The 19,777-nt window shown below is 47.6% G+C and overlaps 4 protein-coding genes across 4 annotated transcripts; 3 read left to right on the forward strand and 1 right to left on the reverse strand.

Moving 5' to 3' along the window:
* Window positions 1-4,345: 4,345 nt before the first annotated feature.
* On the forward strand, window positions 4,346-4,569 carry H257_09933 (hypothetical protein; the record flags this gene model as incomplete). Its single annotated transcript, XM_009836319.1, has 2 exons — window positions 4,346-4,470; window positions 4,536-4,569. The coding sequence occupies 2 exons, from the start codon at window positions 4,346-4,348 to the stop codon at window positions 4,567-4,569; spliced, it is 159 nt and encodes a 52-aa protein (XP_009834621.1).
* An 834-nt stretch (window positions 4,570-5,403) lies between these two features.
* Window positions 5,404-6,772, forward strand: H257_09934 (hypothetical protein; the record flags this gene model as incomplete). The annotated part of the gene is made up of 3 exons (XM_009836320.1): window positions 5,404-5,889; window positions 6,131-6,345; window positions 6,433-6,772. 3 exons carry the CDS (start codon window positions 5,404-5,406, stop codon window positions 6,770-6,772), a joined length of 1,041 nt encoding a protein of 346 aa, XP_009834622.1.
* A 4,728-nt stretch (window positions 6,773-11,500) lies between these two features.
* Window positions 11,501-12,124, reverse strand: H257_09935 (hypothetical protein; the record flags this gene model as incomplete). The annotated part of the gene is made up of 1 exon (XM_009836321.1): window positions 11,501-12,124. One exon carries the CDS (start codon window positions 12,122-12,124, stop codon window positions 11,501-11,503), a length of 624 nt encoding a protein of 207 aa, XP_009834623.1.
* A 3,699-nt stretch (window positions 12,125-15,823) lies between these two features.
* H257_09936 (hypothetical protein) lies at window positions 15,824-17,464 on the forward strand (the record flags this gene model as incomplete). The annotated part of the gene is made up of 1 exon (XM_009836322.1): window positions 15,824-17,464. The coding sequence occupies one exon, from the start codon at window positions 15,824-15,826 to the stop codon at window positions 17,462-17,464; it is 1,641 nt and encodes a 546-aa protein (XP_009834624.1).
* Between the last annotated feature and the right edge of the window lie 2,313 nt (window positions 17,465-19,777).

Raw genomic sequence — 19,777 nt, forward strand, 5'->3', positions numbered from 1 at the left:
AATCGAGTTCACGCCCAAGACACGATGACCAACTTGCCCAAGCTGTGCGTGATGTAGCGCGCCCTCGAATTTCACCCGGCCGGGATGACCGCGGCATGTTGTGCTTTGTCTGCCAGCAACCAGGATATATGGCCCGGGAATGTCCCAACAAAACAGACGGGGATAGCGGCGATACAAGCTGGAAAACGGGCAAGAACGCCGTCAAGCGGTTTAAGGCGCGGGAACGCAAAGCGAATGCCAAGCGAATGAAGAAGCCCCCACCGCCCACCATGGAAAATGATGGACGTTGGGTGCGTGTGCAGTGTGCTGGAAGTTCGATACTGCCCGGATATCGGAGCAGACCTGAACATTATGCCACAAGCCATGGTGGATGAACTTCAAGCGTTACAGCCACAACTTTAAGTTTCATGTCGGCTGCGCCATTTGTGGGAATAGCATGCAACCAGATGCCTTTCGAAGCGAGCTCCTACGTGGACCTCACGCTAACAATGCAGGCGGCCGCTGGACCAGCCAAGGTGCCAGGCAAGCGTCGCTGCTATATGGACAACGATGGAGACGAATTCCTCGTATCGGATGACACCCTCAAGACCATTGGTATCGAGATCGACCGCCTGCTGGAACAGGTGGCGCGCCTACAATTGGATGAGGATGGCGATGACCTGGAAGAATTTGGTGACGATTGCATCGAGTTTCCCCAGCGATCGGCCGTCAGAACCGCGACCATGAAGACGGTGCAACCTGTAGCCAAGAATGAAGTCGAGGAAGGCCTGCAAGGCATGGTCGACGACGCAGTCGATAACGGATTTCCAATGGAACATGTTAAGTACTTGTGGGACGTGCTCAGCAAGGATGACATCAGGCGAATCAAAGTTCGACGGTTCAGACCCACCGGCGAAGGTGAAACCATTGAAGGTGACCCCGAAGGTTGGGTGTGTTCCTTACCGATGCAAAGGAAGGAAGCACAACTCCTGGAGGAGTGGTTCCTCAAGTTGTTTGCACAAGAACTACTTAATGCCGGCGTGATCAAGAGCAACCAACAAAGTGCGTGGTCTAGCCCGGTGAACCCAATTCTGAAGCCAGATGGGTGCAAGTCATTGAATTCGGCCGACAAATGGAGCGACGAAGACGTTCTCAAGAACTATCGGCTAACCAACGACTACCGAGTTGACACCGACGTATTTTGACCCGCTTGATCGCCAGACTTGATGTCGGCTGACCCCAACGGCTCATCATATCCGCCCAAAGGTTGTGGATGCCGTCAATGTGTATGATGTCATAACGATAGCCGCCAATAATGGCAGCCCATCGATTGAGTTTGCCGCGTGTGTGCGCCTTCCATTCTTCGCCCGGGGCAAAGACATGAATGAGTTCTTGTGGTCACAGTACATGTAATTGAGCTTCTCGCACGCACGCGCAATAGGGTAGGCCTCCTTTTCGATGACTGACCACGCCTTCGGGGGGCCCGCAAACATCCCCGACTTACATAAGAGTAGTTCGTGAAGTTGTCCTTGGACTGGGCTAACATCATCGAATGCCACCACTTGAGTTACCACAATCGACCATCCATAATCGCTCGCATCCGTGCATCCGTAAACAAACACATCGTCGAGTCATCACGCCGGTGAGACAGTTCCCCCGATGATCGTAGCTTGGACTTCACGGCGTCAAACGCTAGCTTCTCGCCGTCGGTCAGTTCCAACTGAACACCAGACGCGATCCGCTTCTTCTTGCCCTTGCCTTGGAGGGCCTTCGTCAGACACTGCTGCAGTGGGTCGACGGTCTGTGCGTACTCTGTCATCGACTCCCACAGCCAGTTCATGGCGCATACAAACTGCTGCAATTCATCCGCATTCGTAGGGTAGAGGATCGCACACAGATGTTCTATGCGTTCAGGGTCTTGCTTGACGCCATCACCTTTGATGATGCGTCCGCACCACTTGACTTGGTCCGTGAACAGCTTGGTCTTGGCCGGACTTAGCGCAACGAAGGAATTCTCTTCGACTACCTCTACATGGGCGAAGCATTCAGTGGTGCTAAGTACGTGCTGATACTCAAAGACGATCTTACCCACTACTGAGAGCTCATTGCTGCGATGGTCCCATGAGGCAAGTATGTGTGGATGCCCTAGTGGACTCGACGAAGCGGTACGGAATGCCACGAGGCTGTGTCAGCGACCAAGGAACCCATTTCAAAAACGTGGCCATGAAGGCGTTGGCCCACAAGTTCAAGGTCCATCATGACCTAACCTTGGCCTACTGCCCCTGGCGAAATGGAACGGTTGAGCGGATGAACCGCGACATCCTCCAAGTGATGCGGGTCATCCTGCGAGAGTACCAGCTAGCCGAACAAAAATTGGACTACCTATTGCCGGTGGTCCAAGTCAACCTCAACTAAACACCGGTCGCATCACTGGCGAGCAAGTCGCCGATGAAGCTGTTCACGGCTATAAACCCGGTGACTCATCTGGATGTCGTCGTGGTGGGCATGAACAAGGAACTCCGAGAAAGCGACTGGACGGTCAAGGACATACCAAAGAATTTGGACAAGCTGTGGACCAGCCTGCAAGTTATGCACAAAGAAGTCCAAGACAAGAATGCGATACGCGCGGCAAAGGCGACGAAAGCGACTGAGAAGTACAAAGCGTGGAATGTCTGCGACGGCGATTATGTACTCTGGCCCCGCGTCGACGAACGATATCATACCAAGCTGTTCGTACCTTGGACGGGCCCCTACCGAGTCAAGGAAGTGGGCGAATACTCCGTCGTTTTGGAGCACCTGGTAACTCATGAATTTCGGAAAGCACACGCATCAAGAGTCAGCTCTAAGCCGAAGACAGCTTTAAGTGACCGAAGAGATCTTCGAAAACGTTTGTGAGCAAGCGATCATGCTGAAGGTCAAATCCATCGCTGGACACAAGTTTGTCCTGGATGTGAAAGACTTCATGCTGGAAGTGTTTTGGGAAGGTTTTGAAGATATCGAGTCCTCTTGGAAACCGTTGCAGAAGCTCTTGCATGAATGCCCAACCGTGGTGAAGAACTACGTTGAAGGCGTGAAGACAGCGAGCGAAGGCGATGCGTTGCGCAAGGCGATGAAGCGAGCAAGAGCGAAGAATTAGCGAGTCCCAAGTGTATCCTGCGGGACATGGCTTGGTGTGTGTGTTGTGGTGGGCGACTTAATTTAAGTTCCGGCATGACACAAGTGTTCCTCAACTGAGGCCACCTGGTGCCGACCCTTGGCGAACCAACAACGGAAAGGCGTAGTATTACTAGTAGTACTAGGACGTAGAAAACAGAACACCTATCCCAGTCAACTGCCGGAATCTCACTCTTGGTTCTGCAGCGCCGTGTTAACAACAACTAAGTGTGCGGTTTGCAGGGAGTCGGCACTCCCCGATTTGGTTGTTTGTGTTGGCACTGGCGTGGGAAACAACACAAACCACGTGACACAAAAGATTCGATTCTTTTGATTATTATCTTTACTTCCAAGTACTTCCTCTGTTCCAGGTTACTGCCGACATGTATTTTGATGTGAATTGACACAGACAATCGAGCCCTCACTCAATTTGGGCGAATGATACATTGTTTGAAAGGGAATTGCAAGCATTTTCGCAAAAGATTGTTTTATAATCAGCACTTAAAGCAATTGTAAGCCATAATCCAGAAAATGATATGAAATATGGGCGAAAATAACGGCATCGTAATGCACGACGCATTATATTTTCGATTTGTTGAAAACAAATTGGCCAGGATTTAATTAATTTGACTTAAAAATGCCTAGTAATTAGATTTGAGAAACTATTTGTTCAAGCAAATAGGGAACAACACGTAATTCATATTGCACTACGTTTCATTAGGCCAATCACATCGCTAGAAAATACTACGTAGTAGGTATTTTCATGCATCGCGTTTGAGCTTCAAGCTTCCAAGACGATACTTGTTTGATGACGTACACTGTACTACTAGTACGCCATCATGCTGAGCGTACCTGGCGCTCGAGCTTCGGCTCTCCGTGACTACCACGTCACCACTACGGTAGAGCCTACGCACTCGATTCTCGATTCGTTAAGCGTACGAATCGTACGCTTAGGAGGACGTAGAGGTTCCGGGCCGGAGCCTGGCTACACACCACGACCACCGGCTCTTATCGGTTTTACCCCCCGCAGGACTATATAGCATTTATAGATTCAAGTTAAACGAGTTTTATAAAAAATTAGTGTGCGAGCAAGTCTTTTTAGTGTAGGACCAGCACTATAAGCATTTGTGGCCACCAAAAAATCCGGATAAAGTGATGGTTAACCGGATTACTTTACTCACCTCCATGAATTCACTGGAACTTCATTTCCAGAATGTCGTCGCAGCCAGAGAACTACCTTCGCAAGTGGCTCTGCCGCGTTGACAACGGCATTGAGTGCGATAAAGCGTATCCTCACTCCAACGATGAATTCAAAGTCCATGTGCAAGCCGTGCACAAGTTGGAGTGGCCTCGCAAGGGCCGCACTCTATACGGCACGATGATCCCGGCGCCGCCTCTTGTAGTTACAGCAACAGCGCCAGCCTCGAAGCCCACTAAGCCAGAAGTGTCGTTACAGTCGGATATCGAACTAGTGAACCTAGTAGAACGGAGTAAGTCTGGTGGAAAGGCCGTACTACTCGTTCTTATTCGTTTAGCGCGTCAACAAGGTATGGACTGCACGGATCTGATTCGCGCCCTTTTGCACGAATCACCCGGACTTTCTGAAGTAGAAGAATCCAACCTAGTTGAACCGGCTCGTCCAACCCCGCGCAACCGCCGAGTAGCCAAGAGAGCTAAAAAGTAAGAAACTGCACTTTTGTGTTGAGTTTTATGCGTTGAGATTATGTAACTATTTGTATAGTAAGGGCATAGATAACATTGTCCAAATAGGCTATATAGCCACGAACATAGTCTATATCACGACTATTTCGTGCGTATATAGGCTATGTCGTGACTATATAGACTATACATAAACTATATAGTCTATTCGTACTCTACATATAGCCTATATATGTATAATATAGACTATATATGTATTATATAGACTATATATGTATTATATAGACTATATATGTATTATATAGACTATATATGTATTATATAGACTACATATGCGTTACATAGACTACATACAGTATGTGTGATACAGACTACATATGTACTGTATTATATAGACTGTATAATACGTATATAGTCTATATGTAGAGTATATTCAGCACTATATAGACACTATATGCACTATATAGACTACATTACCTACACCGTCAATGCACTGTACAGACTATATGAACTGTATACAAAGTTCAGTACTTCTCTAACATATACTATAGTACATGTACACATTAAATCATCCGGATAATTGTTGACTGGCCATCACACCTCACATTTCAAATGGCTGAAAACGACGCACATGGTCCGCCCCTCGACCAGGTGCCTGCCGATGCCGTCCGTGCCGATGTCGAGCTGTACGACATGTCGGACGTCGCGGACTTCTCGTGGCACTCTGTCCTGAAGGCCACTGGCGACGAATGGACATGTGTGGCCTGGTGTATGGACGTTGGTCTATTATCCAAGGCTATGACGTGTCCTAAGTGCCCCTGTGCAATGACGTATGACGCGGCGAAGAAGCGTTGGCGATGTCGACGTCGTGCCTGTGATGGTCTCGGGAACGTCCAGATTGGTGTGCGAACAGGTTTGTGGTTCCAACGCTCCAAACTACCTATGACCAAGGTCGTTCGCGTGCTATTTGCGTGGGCCTCACGGCGACCTGTGTCCGCTGTCGTCGCTGAAGAAGAACTGTCAATGGAAACTGGAGTCGACTGGTACAACTACTGCTGCGAGTTGTGTTCGATGGAGATGCTGCTCACACCCATGATGGTATTACTTGTACTATATGTCTATATAGTCCTATATACGTCTATATATGGTATGACTTGTACTATATAGTCCTATACATGTCTATATAGTCCTATATACGTCTATACATGGTATGACTTGTACTATATAGTCCTATATAGTCCTATATAGTCCTATACATGTCTTTATAGTCCTACATACGTCTATATATTTCGACACATGCCTATATCGTGCTATATAGTCCTATATCGATATGTGGTAGGTTGGAGGGCCAGGCGTTACAGTGGAAATCGATGAAACGTCCATGAAGAAAAAGAGCAAGTACAACCGTGGCAGGCACTATCCCGAGCACTGGGTTTTCGGTGGTGTGGATAGAGCCACAGGGAAGTGGTTTGGTGTCATTACTGGTGCTGACAGGACGAAGCCAACCTTGTCGCGTTTGATTAAGAAACATGTTTCTCCGGGCTCCCATATTATGTAAGAAAGTACAGTACATGTGTGCCTATATATTCTATATAGAATATATATATAGGCTACATAGTCTATGTCATAACCGCATTGTAGTTCGGACAAGTTCGGGTCGTACGTGTCTTCAAACGAGCAGCATACTCTGGCCAACAACCCGTTACTAGCTGACCAAGGCTACACTCACGAGTGGGTGAACCACACGGAAAACTTTGTGAACCCCATCAACGGTGCTCATACACAATCCATTGAAGGCGCATGGGAAATTCGCATCAAGCGCTTCTCCAAAGCGATGCGCGGCATGCATCGTCCCCACCTTCCATCGTACTTGGACGAGTACCTATGGCGAAGTTGGTTTTTCGCTCACGGTTCCGACAGTAAGGCTTACTTTAAGGGATTCGTGTGTGCTATTCGCAGGTACAACGCGACGGTGCAATAATACATGTTAACACCTCGTAACCATATAGACAATATAGTAGTAGTATATAGTAGCATATAATAGTATAAGTATTAATAGTATACACTTGTAGTACTTCGAAGTATATAGTAGTATATAGGCAGTACTTCGAAGTATATAGTGCTCGTCCTACACTAAAAAGACTTGCTCGCACACTAATTTTTATAAAACTCGTTTAACTTGAATCTATATATGCTATATAGTCCTGCGGGGGGTAAAACCGATAAGAGCCCGACCACCACCGCCGCTCCTGCGGCCACGGCATATGCTGGCCAAATAACGCATACAACCCACACCCACCCATACTGCCTAACCAACTCCTGTTACTTCAACTTCTACTCTCGTAGCATGGCACGGCAACAGCTACCCTGCAATCACCACTATACAGCTCCACTGTCGAGATCAGGAGTAGACATAGTAATGAACCCCAGTCACGACCTCTGGAGCCCCAGCAGTCACTACTACCGTTCCCGGGCAAAGATCACTACCATCACCTTGACTATCGTTATTCTGGAGCGTGGGTGGTAGGGTGGTGGTGGTACTGACTAGCAGTCAAAGTGATTACCACCCACCACTACCACCCCACCCCTACGTTCCAGAATAATGCCCAAAAACCCTGCTAACATTACCCCAGTGACTACGATTGCTGCACATGTGACCACTCCATCACTCCATTTTACAGTACATGCAGTACATCATCACGACTAGCCATGTCATATCGACTCTGTGTTTCCTCTAACTGTAAATCGACCACCAACGGCCACCAAGTTTTCACACTATCTTGTTCACTAGAAGGGTACTTGGTGGCATGGTGATGACATGCTCAGCGCTTGTGACCACCGGCACTGCGATCTCACCATCGCACCATCAAATACACTTCTAAGTTGTGTGAAAACGGATTACGATGTGTGGCAGTGATTGTTGATCGTACCATTTGATGCTGGGATCCCATCGGCGTGCAAGGAAAATTTGGAGGATGGCTGATGCTAATATACGTATAGGAACAACCAATTCACTCATCTCCTCATGCTCCGTGTTTATATTTGTAGTCATTACGTACACAAGTGATGCAAAGTGGGTTTTTCAACCAAGTTAATACAGATCCTGTATACCACCACCAACTCGTCCATCGCATAGCGATACCCATGGAATCATGTGTGCTTGTGGCCATTGTGTCGATCTCCAAGGTCAGTTAGTGATACGAGGCACAAGTACAGTATGTCAGCCTCACGTATTTATGTCCAATCAAAACCATAACGTTCATTGATTGGATAAAATAATGAAGGTAGTGGAACTTGCATTACGATTTCCAACCACAACACAATGAAATGTCATAAATCTTCAATATTGAGAGAAATTGAAGAATTACAGCCAATGAAATGCAAATGTCGCCAGTAACTTGGAACATGCGAATTTTGAAAGTCGGCAGTGCCCTGGACAGAGGAAGTATTTATACATATTTACCCATTTACGAAACAAGATCAACACTCCGATAGTGAAGTCCATACTATATTTTGAAAGAGAATGATGGTTACGAAACAAACACGAAACAGCAATGATCTATCTAATCCTTGGGAGCACCAGAGGCCGGGAGCGAAGCGAACCAGGCCGAGGAGCCCCCCTTATTTACCGGTTAATTAACCGGATGTTCCGTAAGTCCTTGGTATTTATTTTTAAGGCGTGCTACTACATACTTAAGACTTACGGGACAGCATTGAATATTAATACCAACCTTGTACTATGGTTAATATAATATAATTGTTGAATTAAAAGCGTGGATGAAATTTGGATGACATTGGATGAAATTGGATGAAGTTGTGGGATGAAACATAAAGTAGTGACCAAGCCTTACGTTGGCCCCGAGCGCCCGGGAGGCCGTCTGCGCAAGCGCGGCCGTACGAGAGCGCGGATCTAAGCTTCTCACTTCACCGAATGATCCATCTTTTCTTCTTGTCGGGCAATTGCAGGTAGGCCGTAGGCTGTGCCGCTCCCGGACGAGGCCTGTATGCAATGACCTAGCATAATCCTAATTTACTCTCATCTCTACTGGTCAATGTGGACATGAGTTTGTACTGAGAGAATGAGTTCTCTCGACTGCCTCCCCAATCGAATGGGCCAGATTAGGACAAGTCCTGGTCGCACTTAGTTATCCGGACAATATCCGGATAGTTAAATCAGACCGAAAAGTCACGTTTACTGTTAGTTTTGCCCCCCGACCAAACAAGTGTTCCTCGTGCTCTCGCCCCCTTCCTCAAGTGCTATTCATTCCTCGTCCTCTTGACATGAGTTACCCACATATATGGTGCAACTTTCCCGTACTAACGTTAGTATACAAGAACGCCACATTCGGGATCCTCTTTGATGCTTGGGATTCTTACATATATACGTACTGTATGCGCATGCATGCACTGGAAAGGGGGAGTCAAGGGAATTCCACTATCAGAATTTTACGACGCGAAACCGATTGACAGTGTGAATCAAGTGAATTGGATCTTGGTGGCGGGCAAGTTATCATACTCTGAGGTGAACTTGCCATGATACTACTCCGGAGTACTTGAAGTAGTAACTTATGCAGCAAACCCCAAAAACTTGTCTGGAAAGATAACGCCAATTTTCGCATTTTAAAGCTTTCCGTTGCTTCAGTCACGGTGTCAACCGAATTACTCAGGCGCATGCAATGCAATAGACCCACGGAATGGCGTCTTTATTGGACGCAGGAGCTTGCTGCATGTGCACGACACAGCAAAGGTGGATGTCTTGCGATGATTGTTGTTGTCCGTGACAGATACGAATGGCTTTCAAGGGCCAAATTGACTCCACATTGCTTTTCGTGGAAGCTAATAAAAATACAAAAGAAAATAAATTTCCTTTTCACAATCGAACGAAAAGCGGTGATTTCCTAACAGTAAATTGGCAATTTCTTGGCATGATATACCACTATGCATACATACCAAATTCAAATACACATGCAGAGTTGCACTGACTGCAAAGCAGCACTGGAAGCTGCGGAAAATCGAGAAATCCGGTTTCGCCTGGGCAAAACTCGCAAAACGTAATATAATTTCGAATGAAAAGTTGGACAAGTCTTAATTAAAATTCATAATTAAAATGAATATAAAATGTTTTCGAAATGTAAGAAACCCAGTTTACATTTTGTAAACTGAAAATTCAATACTTTGACCTAACAGTAAAACAAACCTACCTAAACTTTGTCCAAATCCTTCCAATTTTTTTGTCCATAGACCTCTCACCAAGTTTTCAACGAATATGTAATCAGATTCATGAACTTCATGTTGGTTCACGTGAAATCACGGGTAATCGCCAACGTGTGAGTATCTGAGCAAAACTTCGGCAACAAGTTCGACAAGTGCAAACTTCAACAACATGTGAGTAAGTACTTAGTACTAGGCGTACTTAACATGGACAAAATTGGAGGTATGTATTAACGTAAGGGCCAATTCACAGTAAAATTTGTCGTCGTTACCACGGGTAGTCGAATATCGATGCAGAGTAACATTTCATCGATGCCAGAAACGACACCATTGTACTTGCTAGTTCTTGTAAACTGTGCAACTGATTGGTGAATATTGATATTTTATAATTGCATCGTGTTTTACACCTAGGCCATCCCATTGGTGATAATTAGCAGTTTATAGAATTCAATTGGCTCCCAAGAATGAATTTGTATGATTGGCTGGAGTGTCCTCAAAGGATTTCACACATTTGGCTGCCATCATAACCAAGCAGCTGAGTTGCAAGGCGAGAACAAGTTCCGCGCTTCCCTCCAGGCAGTCTGGCTACCCCCAAAGCACCTCCCACCCCTACGCTCCAGAATAATGCCCAAAAACCCAGCTACACTAGTGACTATGATTGCTGCACATCACTCCATTCCAATATTTTCCAGTACACCATCATGCACATGATTGGTTAGAATTGGGAAGCTCAAAAGCGCAAATTATATTTTGCACTATCTTGCAAGAAGTATGATAATAGATTAATAATTGGAGTAGTTGCAATTCTGCCAAGGTCGCCTTTTCGGGTAATATTACATGACTATGATTGGTTGAAATTGTGAAAATCTTAGTTGGAAGCAAAGGTGTCGATTACGACAAACATTCATTGATTTGAAATCGGACATCTGACCCTATTCAGGACAAAATAGCAAAATTAGGACGGACTTAAGTCTGTCCTGATTTTGATCCAAAGGAACGTATCCTGAGAATTACTAGTAGAAATTATCCTACTATTAAATATTAATAGTAATTCTCAGGATACGTTCACGATGTCAATATTGTGCGTTTGCGCGCACTGTGTTCAAAGCAAACATGATTGTATTAGTCAGAACTCTCCTTGAAGACAATGTAATCGCCAGTGTAATTGGAAGGTGTGTCATGCTGCACGATCACTTTACTGTTAGTGTTATGAAGATATTGGCAATTCCATGTACTGTCTACATGCACAAGATAGCTGATGCAAAGGAGCTTGACACATGCACAACTCCACCGCTACTCCATCGACCACCACTGGTCTTCGATGTGGTGATGGTTAGAGCTCGCGTCGACGCTGCACGGATCAGTCTTTCTTACGAACGAACTGTGCTGCTAAAAAAACGAGTCATGGGGCAGCGTCGTCGGCGGGAAGGCGCTTGCATGTCGAACAACGCTTCCGGTAGTGGGAGGAATTATCATGCTCACCAGCACTGGCGATTCTTCAGGACACAATTGGCCCTGGGCGAGTCGATCGTTCTTGTGGGGGGAGCAAACTGGTTTGATGGAGTTCCGCTTCGATGGGAGAAAGAACGAACCGACCACTGAATGGAGTTGCATACACGTCGACATGATACGTGGGGTCAAAGTACTCAAGCACTCTGTGCACGTTGCCAGCTGACACCAGTGCAGCGATGAAGTGCCGCCATGGTATGCCTTGCTGGTCCATATAGCCGCAACTGCAATCTCGCTTCGACACGATGATTCGCCTCGTGACCTTCGGCAAATACTTCGTCGAAAACACTTGGACTATGTCGTCGCTGACAAGGTTCGTAGCGTACTGTGCAACCCATTGAAGCTGCTCGTCGTACGACATCAGTGCTCCAGGAGTTACTTTGCGGCCTTCTTCAACCCACGTCTTGGCTCGATCGCGCTTTTTCTTGATGTCGTCACGAATAAAGTCCACAAACGCGCGAACAAATGGAAACGGCAACATGTAGCGTAAGCCGTTGACGCGCGAAGTCTTGTGTTCACTCTTCACAAAGTTCGTAGTGCGCCAACCATACAACATCGTCTTCCCGATGTACGTGAACACGACCCACTTCTTCAGGGTCAATGTCAGCAACATACGATTGCACTTGGGCAGCACAAGGAATGCCAAGAACTGCCAGTCCGGACTCGTACTTGCTTGCTTGGAAGGCCCCTTGTATGTCCCAAATGAGGTTGTGGTGCTCTTGCGGGAACAGCATAGGGAACTTGCTGGTTATGTTGCGGATGATGTGGAGTGTTGCAATACCTCAGCTGGATCCCACGAGAACGAGCGGCAGCAACGATACCAGGGCCACGGTCGGAGAGCATAGGAACCGTCATGACAACCCCACTTTCCATGCACGTACAGAAAAACCAACTGCAGTGTTCCTCGCTTTCGCTTGGCACAAGAGCACACGCGATTCGTACGTTGTTTAAGTTCCCATCCCGGCCAACAAGAACAAGGTGGATTCCACTGTACAGCTTGTTTTTGAAGTGGGCACCATGAAATCCCAAACCTTTCTATATTCGAGGTTGAGTAGCCACAGATGCCCTAAAGACGAGCGCGCATCGTTGAAAACGGCCGTTGCTGTCGCTTACGCACTTCGATGCACTCCCGGGGTTCAACGAGACAAGTAGTTCCAAGAAACGTGAAAGCCACTTGTACGATGATAGTTCTACATTGTCCAACGTAGCGCATGCATGCTGCTTTGCGCGATACATAGTTCGCATACAGAGCATGTACTTGCGTTTGCACAAACGATGCTTCAACGCGCCGGTTGGCTTGCACGGCGCTGACAACACTCGGGAGTTGGGCAATTTGACGCACCGTGAGCATGGCGATGAATGTACAGTCGGCATGGTTAGGGACGACGGAAGAGATGTACCAAGGCGGTTGAGCCGCGTCGGGTGGATTCTTGGATGTCTTGTACGCCGTCACTTGGAATAGGCACGACTGGACGAACAAACAACCGTACGATTGTTTCCACCACGTGTTCGTACAGTACCACTACGTGTTTGTTGTTCTGATATGCTGACTTTCGCACGTAATCGACGAAGACGCTTCCCGAGTGAAACGTCATTCCCCTTTCAAGGTTGAGTCGCTTGTCTCCATTGCGCTCGTCGGGCACCTCACTGTTACTTTCCATCCGCCAATCGTTTGTCCTTAATACATACCACCACTTGTTAAGTACGCCTAGAACTAAGTACTTACTCACATATTGTCGAAGTTTTCACTTGTTTTCGAAGTTTTGCTCAGATACTCACATGTTGGCGATTACCCCGTGAAATCACACCTCAAACATTGAAGTTTCGTCGGTTTCGTCAACCTTCAACCTAAAAAAGCCCAACCTAAACCTCCTTAAATTTCATATCACTTTGGCGCATATAACAGAGCACAACGTTGAGATTACAGTTAGAGTCAAGATTGGCCACGAAAGTTAATCAATCGTGTCAGTTTTCAAAATGTCAACACGTGCTTACATTTTGTTCCTCCGGAGTAACTGCCAAAAGTATTCTACCGGTATTTTCGTTTGAAAGTCAACCTATCGAATTGACCGTTACGTATTGTGGGTTTTGCCCAGGCCAAAAACTAGATTTCCCGCAGCCTCCTGTATAGATTTGTCAAGAGGGACGATAAAGAGGTAGCACTGGGGAGGAACGACGACGAAGAACACTTGTGTGGTCGAGGGCAAAACTAAAGATGATTATTAACGGACTGTTTAGCTGACCTATAATTGGGCATAAACAGTCCGGTTTCTACAGAAAGAGAACACCGGATAATTCCGGATGACCGGATATTATCCGTAAGTGACCGAACCTCGGCGAAAAAGGCCAAAGCAAGAACGGCTAAAGTGCCCCTTCTTGACAGATTTGTTGGAAAACGTGAACTTCAACGCATTGCTATCCATCTGGTGAAAAGACTACTACTTCAAGTACCGGTACTACATATTGTGCTTTGCACCTTTTTTGGCAATTCCAGGGTTAAATTCATTGTTTAAAAATTTCTCAGGCTTAAATAATGTCTAAAGTAACTTGAATAACGGTTGGGTGCGTTTTTAAAGTTACTTTATCTATTGCGATGATTGGTTGGTTGAAGGTGGTTTTACTGGCACTTTCGTAAAACAAGTTGTTTGCCGTTTTCATTCTGGCAAACAACTTGCTTTACGTCAACATTTCAAGGTGCTTGACGCAATGAAACTGAAGGAGCTATGGCCACATACATGACCTCCCATCCGTGATCACTACAGTACTAACATTATCTACTCCGAGTAATGTATATAACGTTAGGGATATAGTTAGGCTACAGTACATGTAGTCGTCGCTCTGTCCAATGATTCAAAGCTATGCCATACCTTCAACTCTTGATCTGCTCTAACCTTAGCACTGTACGTGGAAGGCAAGGGCGCACTACGACTACACGATGTATAGTACTCCCATTTCACATCCTAATACGGTATGCATCGTGATGAACTGGTGCTTGTACGGCGTAAGTTGGCCTGGTGCTGCAACTCGATTAGTAGCACCTGAAATAAAGTAAGGGTTGTTTTATTCTGCTGAAATGCAGAACTTGTGTTTAGCGTTGTTTTATCTTCAATCGGGCTTTTATTATTTTAAACATCTGGTTGTTTAACGCAGTTAAACAACGGGCAAACTACATGAAAAGCACAATACTACTACTATTAATAGTAGTTCAACAACCTTTCCATCAGTTACTGGTCCCGTTTCAGCGTTCGAGCTTGACAGTGAACACAGTCTCATCTTCTCACTTTTGGACTTACCGTGCCAGTCAATCATCTCCACCGAGTACGTCGGGTACGCATAGTTTAATTGCTCACCTTGGATTGCGGGTTACAGAGACTTCGTGAACATCGTGTACGTTGTCTACCGGTAGCGATAGTACACTACAATAGCTATACCCTTAGGGACGACGCCTTGTGACCTTGTGTTGGCTACCTACTAGTACTAGTATTGCACGAGACACGTCCATATCGCGACAGGGAGATGCGGGAACTGGACGACAACTCATCATAACACGAAGTTACGGAAGGCCAAAATCGAGGCATACACATATGAAGATAAAGATGTTCAGTCAAATAATATGTAACTGTCGCGCGCATACATACGCCGTTTGATTCCGTGGAAGTGGCAGATTCAGTTCCTTGTTTACTCGCACATGACAACTTGAATAAATATGCATATATATCCCCTCGACAATGGTATACCAGGATTTGAAGGAATAATCAAGGACCTTTAATTCTTCATAACGTAGTCATGTGTCTGTGTCCTGTTCCTGCATCTCCCAGGCACATTGCCCTCTCGAGTGCATGTTACGTATACAGTACGTAAGAGAATCCCAAGCTTCAAGGAGGATGGCCGAATGTGGTGATCTTGTTTACGGAAAAGTACAGTCAGTCAGTACATACACTACACTGTACCGTAGATGTGGGTAACTCGTGTCAAGAGGACGAGGAATGAATAGCACTTGAGGAAGGGGGCGAGAGCATGCGAAACACTTGGGTGGTCGGGGGCTAAAGTGTCTTTACGGTCTGAGTTAACTATCCGTAATATCCGGATGTGTCTCAACCTGGCGAAGAAGTCCAAAAAATCACTCATGTGAAATATAATGGTAGCGGAACATTCTGTATGTTGCTTCAACTTGTCGCTATTAATATCCATCTGGTGAAAAAGATTTCAACTTCAAGTACTACTACGTAGTACTAGTACATACTAGTTCAACCTTCCATCAGTCAGTGTTCGAGCTTGAACACAGTCTCATCTTCTCACTTTTGGACTTACCATGCCAGTCAATCATATCCTCCAAGAACGCGTGTCGTACATCGCGTCGATCACCAAACAGGCCGACAAGGATGTCGACGGGTTCAAAGACGCAAGTACCCCGCTGGACCTCGAGGACGGCGGCGCCCTGCGCGAAGGCGGTCCGCTCGTGTACACCTCCCCCGAAGTTTTGACTCTTCTCTTCCAGTACGCCGTGGTGGGCATCTGCTACGGTGGAATTCCTGGCATAGGCATGCCCGTGCTGACCTACTACCTTGGCTTGGAGTCGGCCAAGCTGAGCTCTGCCTACGGTCTCGTCAATTTGGGGTGGTCGTTCAAGGTGTTTTACGGCATGCTCTCAGACTGCTTGCCGATCATGGGCTACAGTCGCAAGCCGTACATTTTGATTGGATGGGTTATGACTGCGATCTGTTTGGTGGTGATTGCGTTGAAACCGGTGGGTCCGTCAGTGCTCTTGGACAGATCGGACGAGAACATCAAGGCCGCGCAGTCCTACGGGTCGGTTCTCGTGCTTCTCTGCGCCCTGGCGAGCTTCTGCTACATCATGGCCGACGTCGCTTGTGACGCCTTGGTGGTCGAATACGCTCAACGCGAACCCGAACGCGTGCGTGGGCGTCTGCAGTCGTCCATCTACGGCACACGCTTCGTCTTCCAAGGACTGACCACCGCAATGTCTGGGTTTCTTATGAGCTCGCAGCGTTACGGCGGCAAGTTTGGGTTTGACATCAGCGTGAACGCATACTTCGGGATCCTCGCGGTGCCCGTGGTCGCGAATGTGTTTTTGGTGTACTTTTTCATGAAAGACCGCAAGCGCGGCGCCATCCGTTTTGCCACGTACTTTCACGACGTGTACGAACTCATCCAGCAGCGCGCCGTGTGGCAAGTCATGATCTTCTACTTCATGTTCGGCCTGCTCTCGAGCGAGATCAAATCGTTGGCGGGCAACTACATCCCGGTCTACTGGGCCCACGTCGAGCCCGTCAACAGCGCCGTGGTCGGCGTGATCACGTATATCATCTTAGCCACCACGTCTTTCTCCGTCGGCCGGTGGGGCACCCACTGGAACTGGCGCTACATTTTGGTCATCGTGACATTATCTGGTGTCGTCATCGATGCCATTGTGCAGTACCTCACCATCTACGATATCGTGCGTCACCAGTGGTTCTACATTGGCGTCCCCCTCACCGCACAAGTTCCCTACGCCGTCCAATTCGTCGTGTCCACGTTTGTGGTTGTGGAACTGGCGGGCGATGGCAACGAAGGGCTCATGTACGGCCTGCTCACGACCATGGGCAACCTCCCCGCGACTTTTGGATCAATGGTCACCAACGTCTACTCGACGCAGCTCAAAGTTAGCAAAGCCGACATCGAGACTGACACGGCAGAAGTCCGCAACCACGCCGCGTACTCGTACTTGGTTGTGTACGGGACAACTGTCCTTGCATGCTGCTGGGTGGTGATCCTGCCGCCCCAAAAGGCCGCTGTCAAGGAAATGCTCCAACATGGAGGCACGTACCCCGTCATAGGCGCGTTGATCATCGTATTGACGTTCGTCATCCTTTGTGTCTCCGTCACGGCCATCATGATGACCATGTTTGAATCCACGTCGTGCTACCTCTTGGCCGGTGGTCAGGGGTGTTAATCAACTCTACCCAACTCCATAGTATGTATTTTAAGCAAGAAATGCCAAGTCTTTTGTTTCACACGAGCTTACTTGCTCATAAGCGTTGCTCTAAAATCAGTTTGGATTCAACGGGGCCGTTCGTTTGGCTCGTCCACCTTGACTTTTGTCCATACATCATCGTGCTCAAAGTACCGTACAGTTAGTACACAACTTTGCGCGACACTTGTAACAAGCAAGACGCGCGTGAAGCGACAACACCCCATTAATGCAATCAGCTGCACCGTGCGATCCATGTCTTATTTATGGAGTTCGTAGGGATTGCCTACCGGTACAAATTCAAATGCAGCGATAGTTCACCAAATTGGAGTATCCAATTGAATCGTTGTCGGAATATTCATGCTATTGGTAGTTGAGTTATGCGCAATGTTCAAACAATGCTCGGTATCCACAAAATTCCCCATCACCACAGCTAGAAGCAATGGAGATGGGGAATTCACTACTGTATTACTGTCAATCATCAAAGCGAGCAGCAAAATATGCGTTGCATAGTGTACATACACCGCATAACTTGCTGCTCGCTTTGATGATTGCCCATCATACGGACAATGAATGTGCAGAGCGTCAAGTCGAACCTGGACATGTCGACAATCCTCACCAGAGCATCGTTCGATCGCAGCCTCGTCGTGCTGGACGGCCACGCTGCAAGTTCTCGCTCTCGACGGACTGTCGCAACTGCGCCTCTGTGCAACTTCTCAACACAAACACAATGTTGGGGGAGCAGTGGACTCCCGGGCAAAACTTGGTGGTGTATTGAGCAGTTGGAGGCAAAACTAGAACTGAACTACTCACTAACTGACTAAACTAACCCTATACTAATTCTAAGTCTAAATCCCCTTTGGGTTCCACAAATCATCGGAGACTAGACCTGACCTTTCCTGACCCTAACCCTTCCTGCTCGCACCACACACCGCGCCGCCCGAAGCCGTCCACCGCAGACCGGGCCTGGCCGCCCGAATGGCTCCAGCCAGGCGCGTCGAGTGGGTGCTAGGACTACGAGTATGTCCATCTTGACAACCAAACACTCCCCCTATGCCCGTGCCCGGCACCTAGCTCGTGTAAGACAGCTCGGAACAATGATATGAAGGAGGGTACTCTACAACCTTTCTAGGGCCTCGACCAGCCCTTTGCGTTTAACGCCGTTTGGCAATTGGTCGGCAAACGATTGCGCCAAGGATGGGAACTCCTGGTGCATCCCCGGGAGCTCTTCCCAGCTTGCTTCGAGGCTCTCTAGGCCATTCCATCGGATCAATAATTTCCACTGGTTAGAACCAGGGTTGCGCTTTGCGTCCTCGATTTGGTCAACAACCAGCGTGGTCCCTTGCTCACTGATGTGGTCGACAATTTCTTCAGTCATCTGAAAGTGGCTTTCCGCGTAGAACTTGAGTCGTGAGTGATGCGCTTCGCGCTGCACCCCCGTAATCAGGTGTTCTATGACACATGAATAGGGCAGGCACTTGACGACACGGAAGGGGCCAATCCACGTGACCAGTAGCTTGGGGTAATGTGTGTTCTCGTCCACGCGTGACCAAAGTCTCCTTCTGTGACCTTCATTTCGATGTGGTTTGTCTTCTCAAACATTGGCTTGTTTTCGGCGTCGCGCCGTTTGTCGACGATTGTTGAGTGAACTTCTTGTAGTGATTTTCGTAGTTCTTCCACGGCTTGCCGTAGTTTCTTCTGTTTCCAGTCGATCGTGTGGAAACCAGTCTTTGATAGTCGTACGTTGACTTTGCCAACGATGGTGTTAAGCGCTGTGGTCGGCTCCAAGCCTGTGAAGCATTCCATGGGGCTTGTGTGGTCCAGCGTCGCCACTGGCGTTTGATTGATGTTGGCTTGTACAACCGGTAACAGATAATCCCATTCTGTTTCCTTGAGTTTTGTTTCTCTCAACATGATTCGCATAAGTCCCAAAATGTCGCGGTTGACTCGTTCGACCGTCCCGTTGCGCCATGGGCAGTATGCAAGCACTATGTTGTGCTGTGCTCGTAGGCGCGTCGCAAGTTCCTTCATGACGGAGTTCTTGAAATGACTTCCGCCGTCTGAGATCCAAACTTCTGGGACTCCAAATAGCGCCGACCATTCCATGATGGCTTCGACGGCAACTTGGCTTGTCGGGCTGTCGCATGCGATGAGGCGGCAGTAGTGGGTCAGGTCGTCTTTAAGGACCAGGACGTACTTCGGTCCTCGTCACGCTTCGCCCATAAATAGGAAATCGAAGTGTAGGCCTTCGTTTCGGTGCGTCGCGTGCCAACCATACTGTAGAGGTCGTTGAAT

The sequence above is a fragment of the Aphanomyces astaci genome (assembly GCF_000520075.1).
Source record: "Aphanomyces astaci strain APO3 unplaced genomic scaffold supercont1.25, whole genome shotgun sequence".
Taxonomy (NCBI): Eukaryota; Oomycota; class Saprolegniomycetes; order Saprolegniales; family Verrucalvaceae; genus Aphanomyces; species Aphanomyces astaci.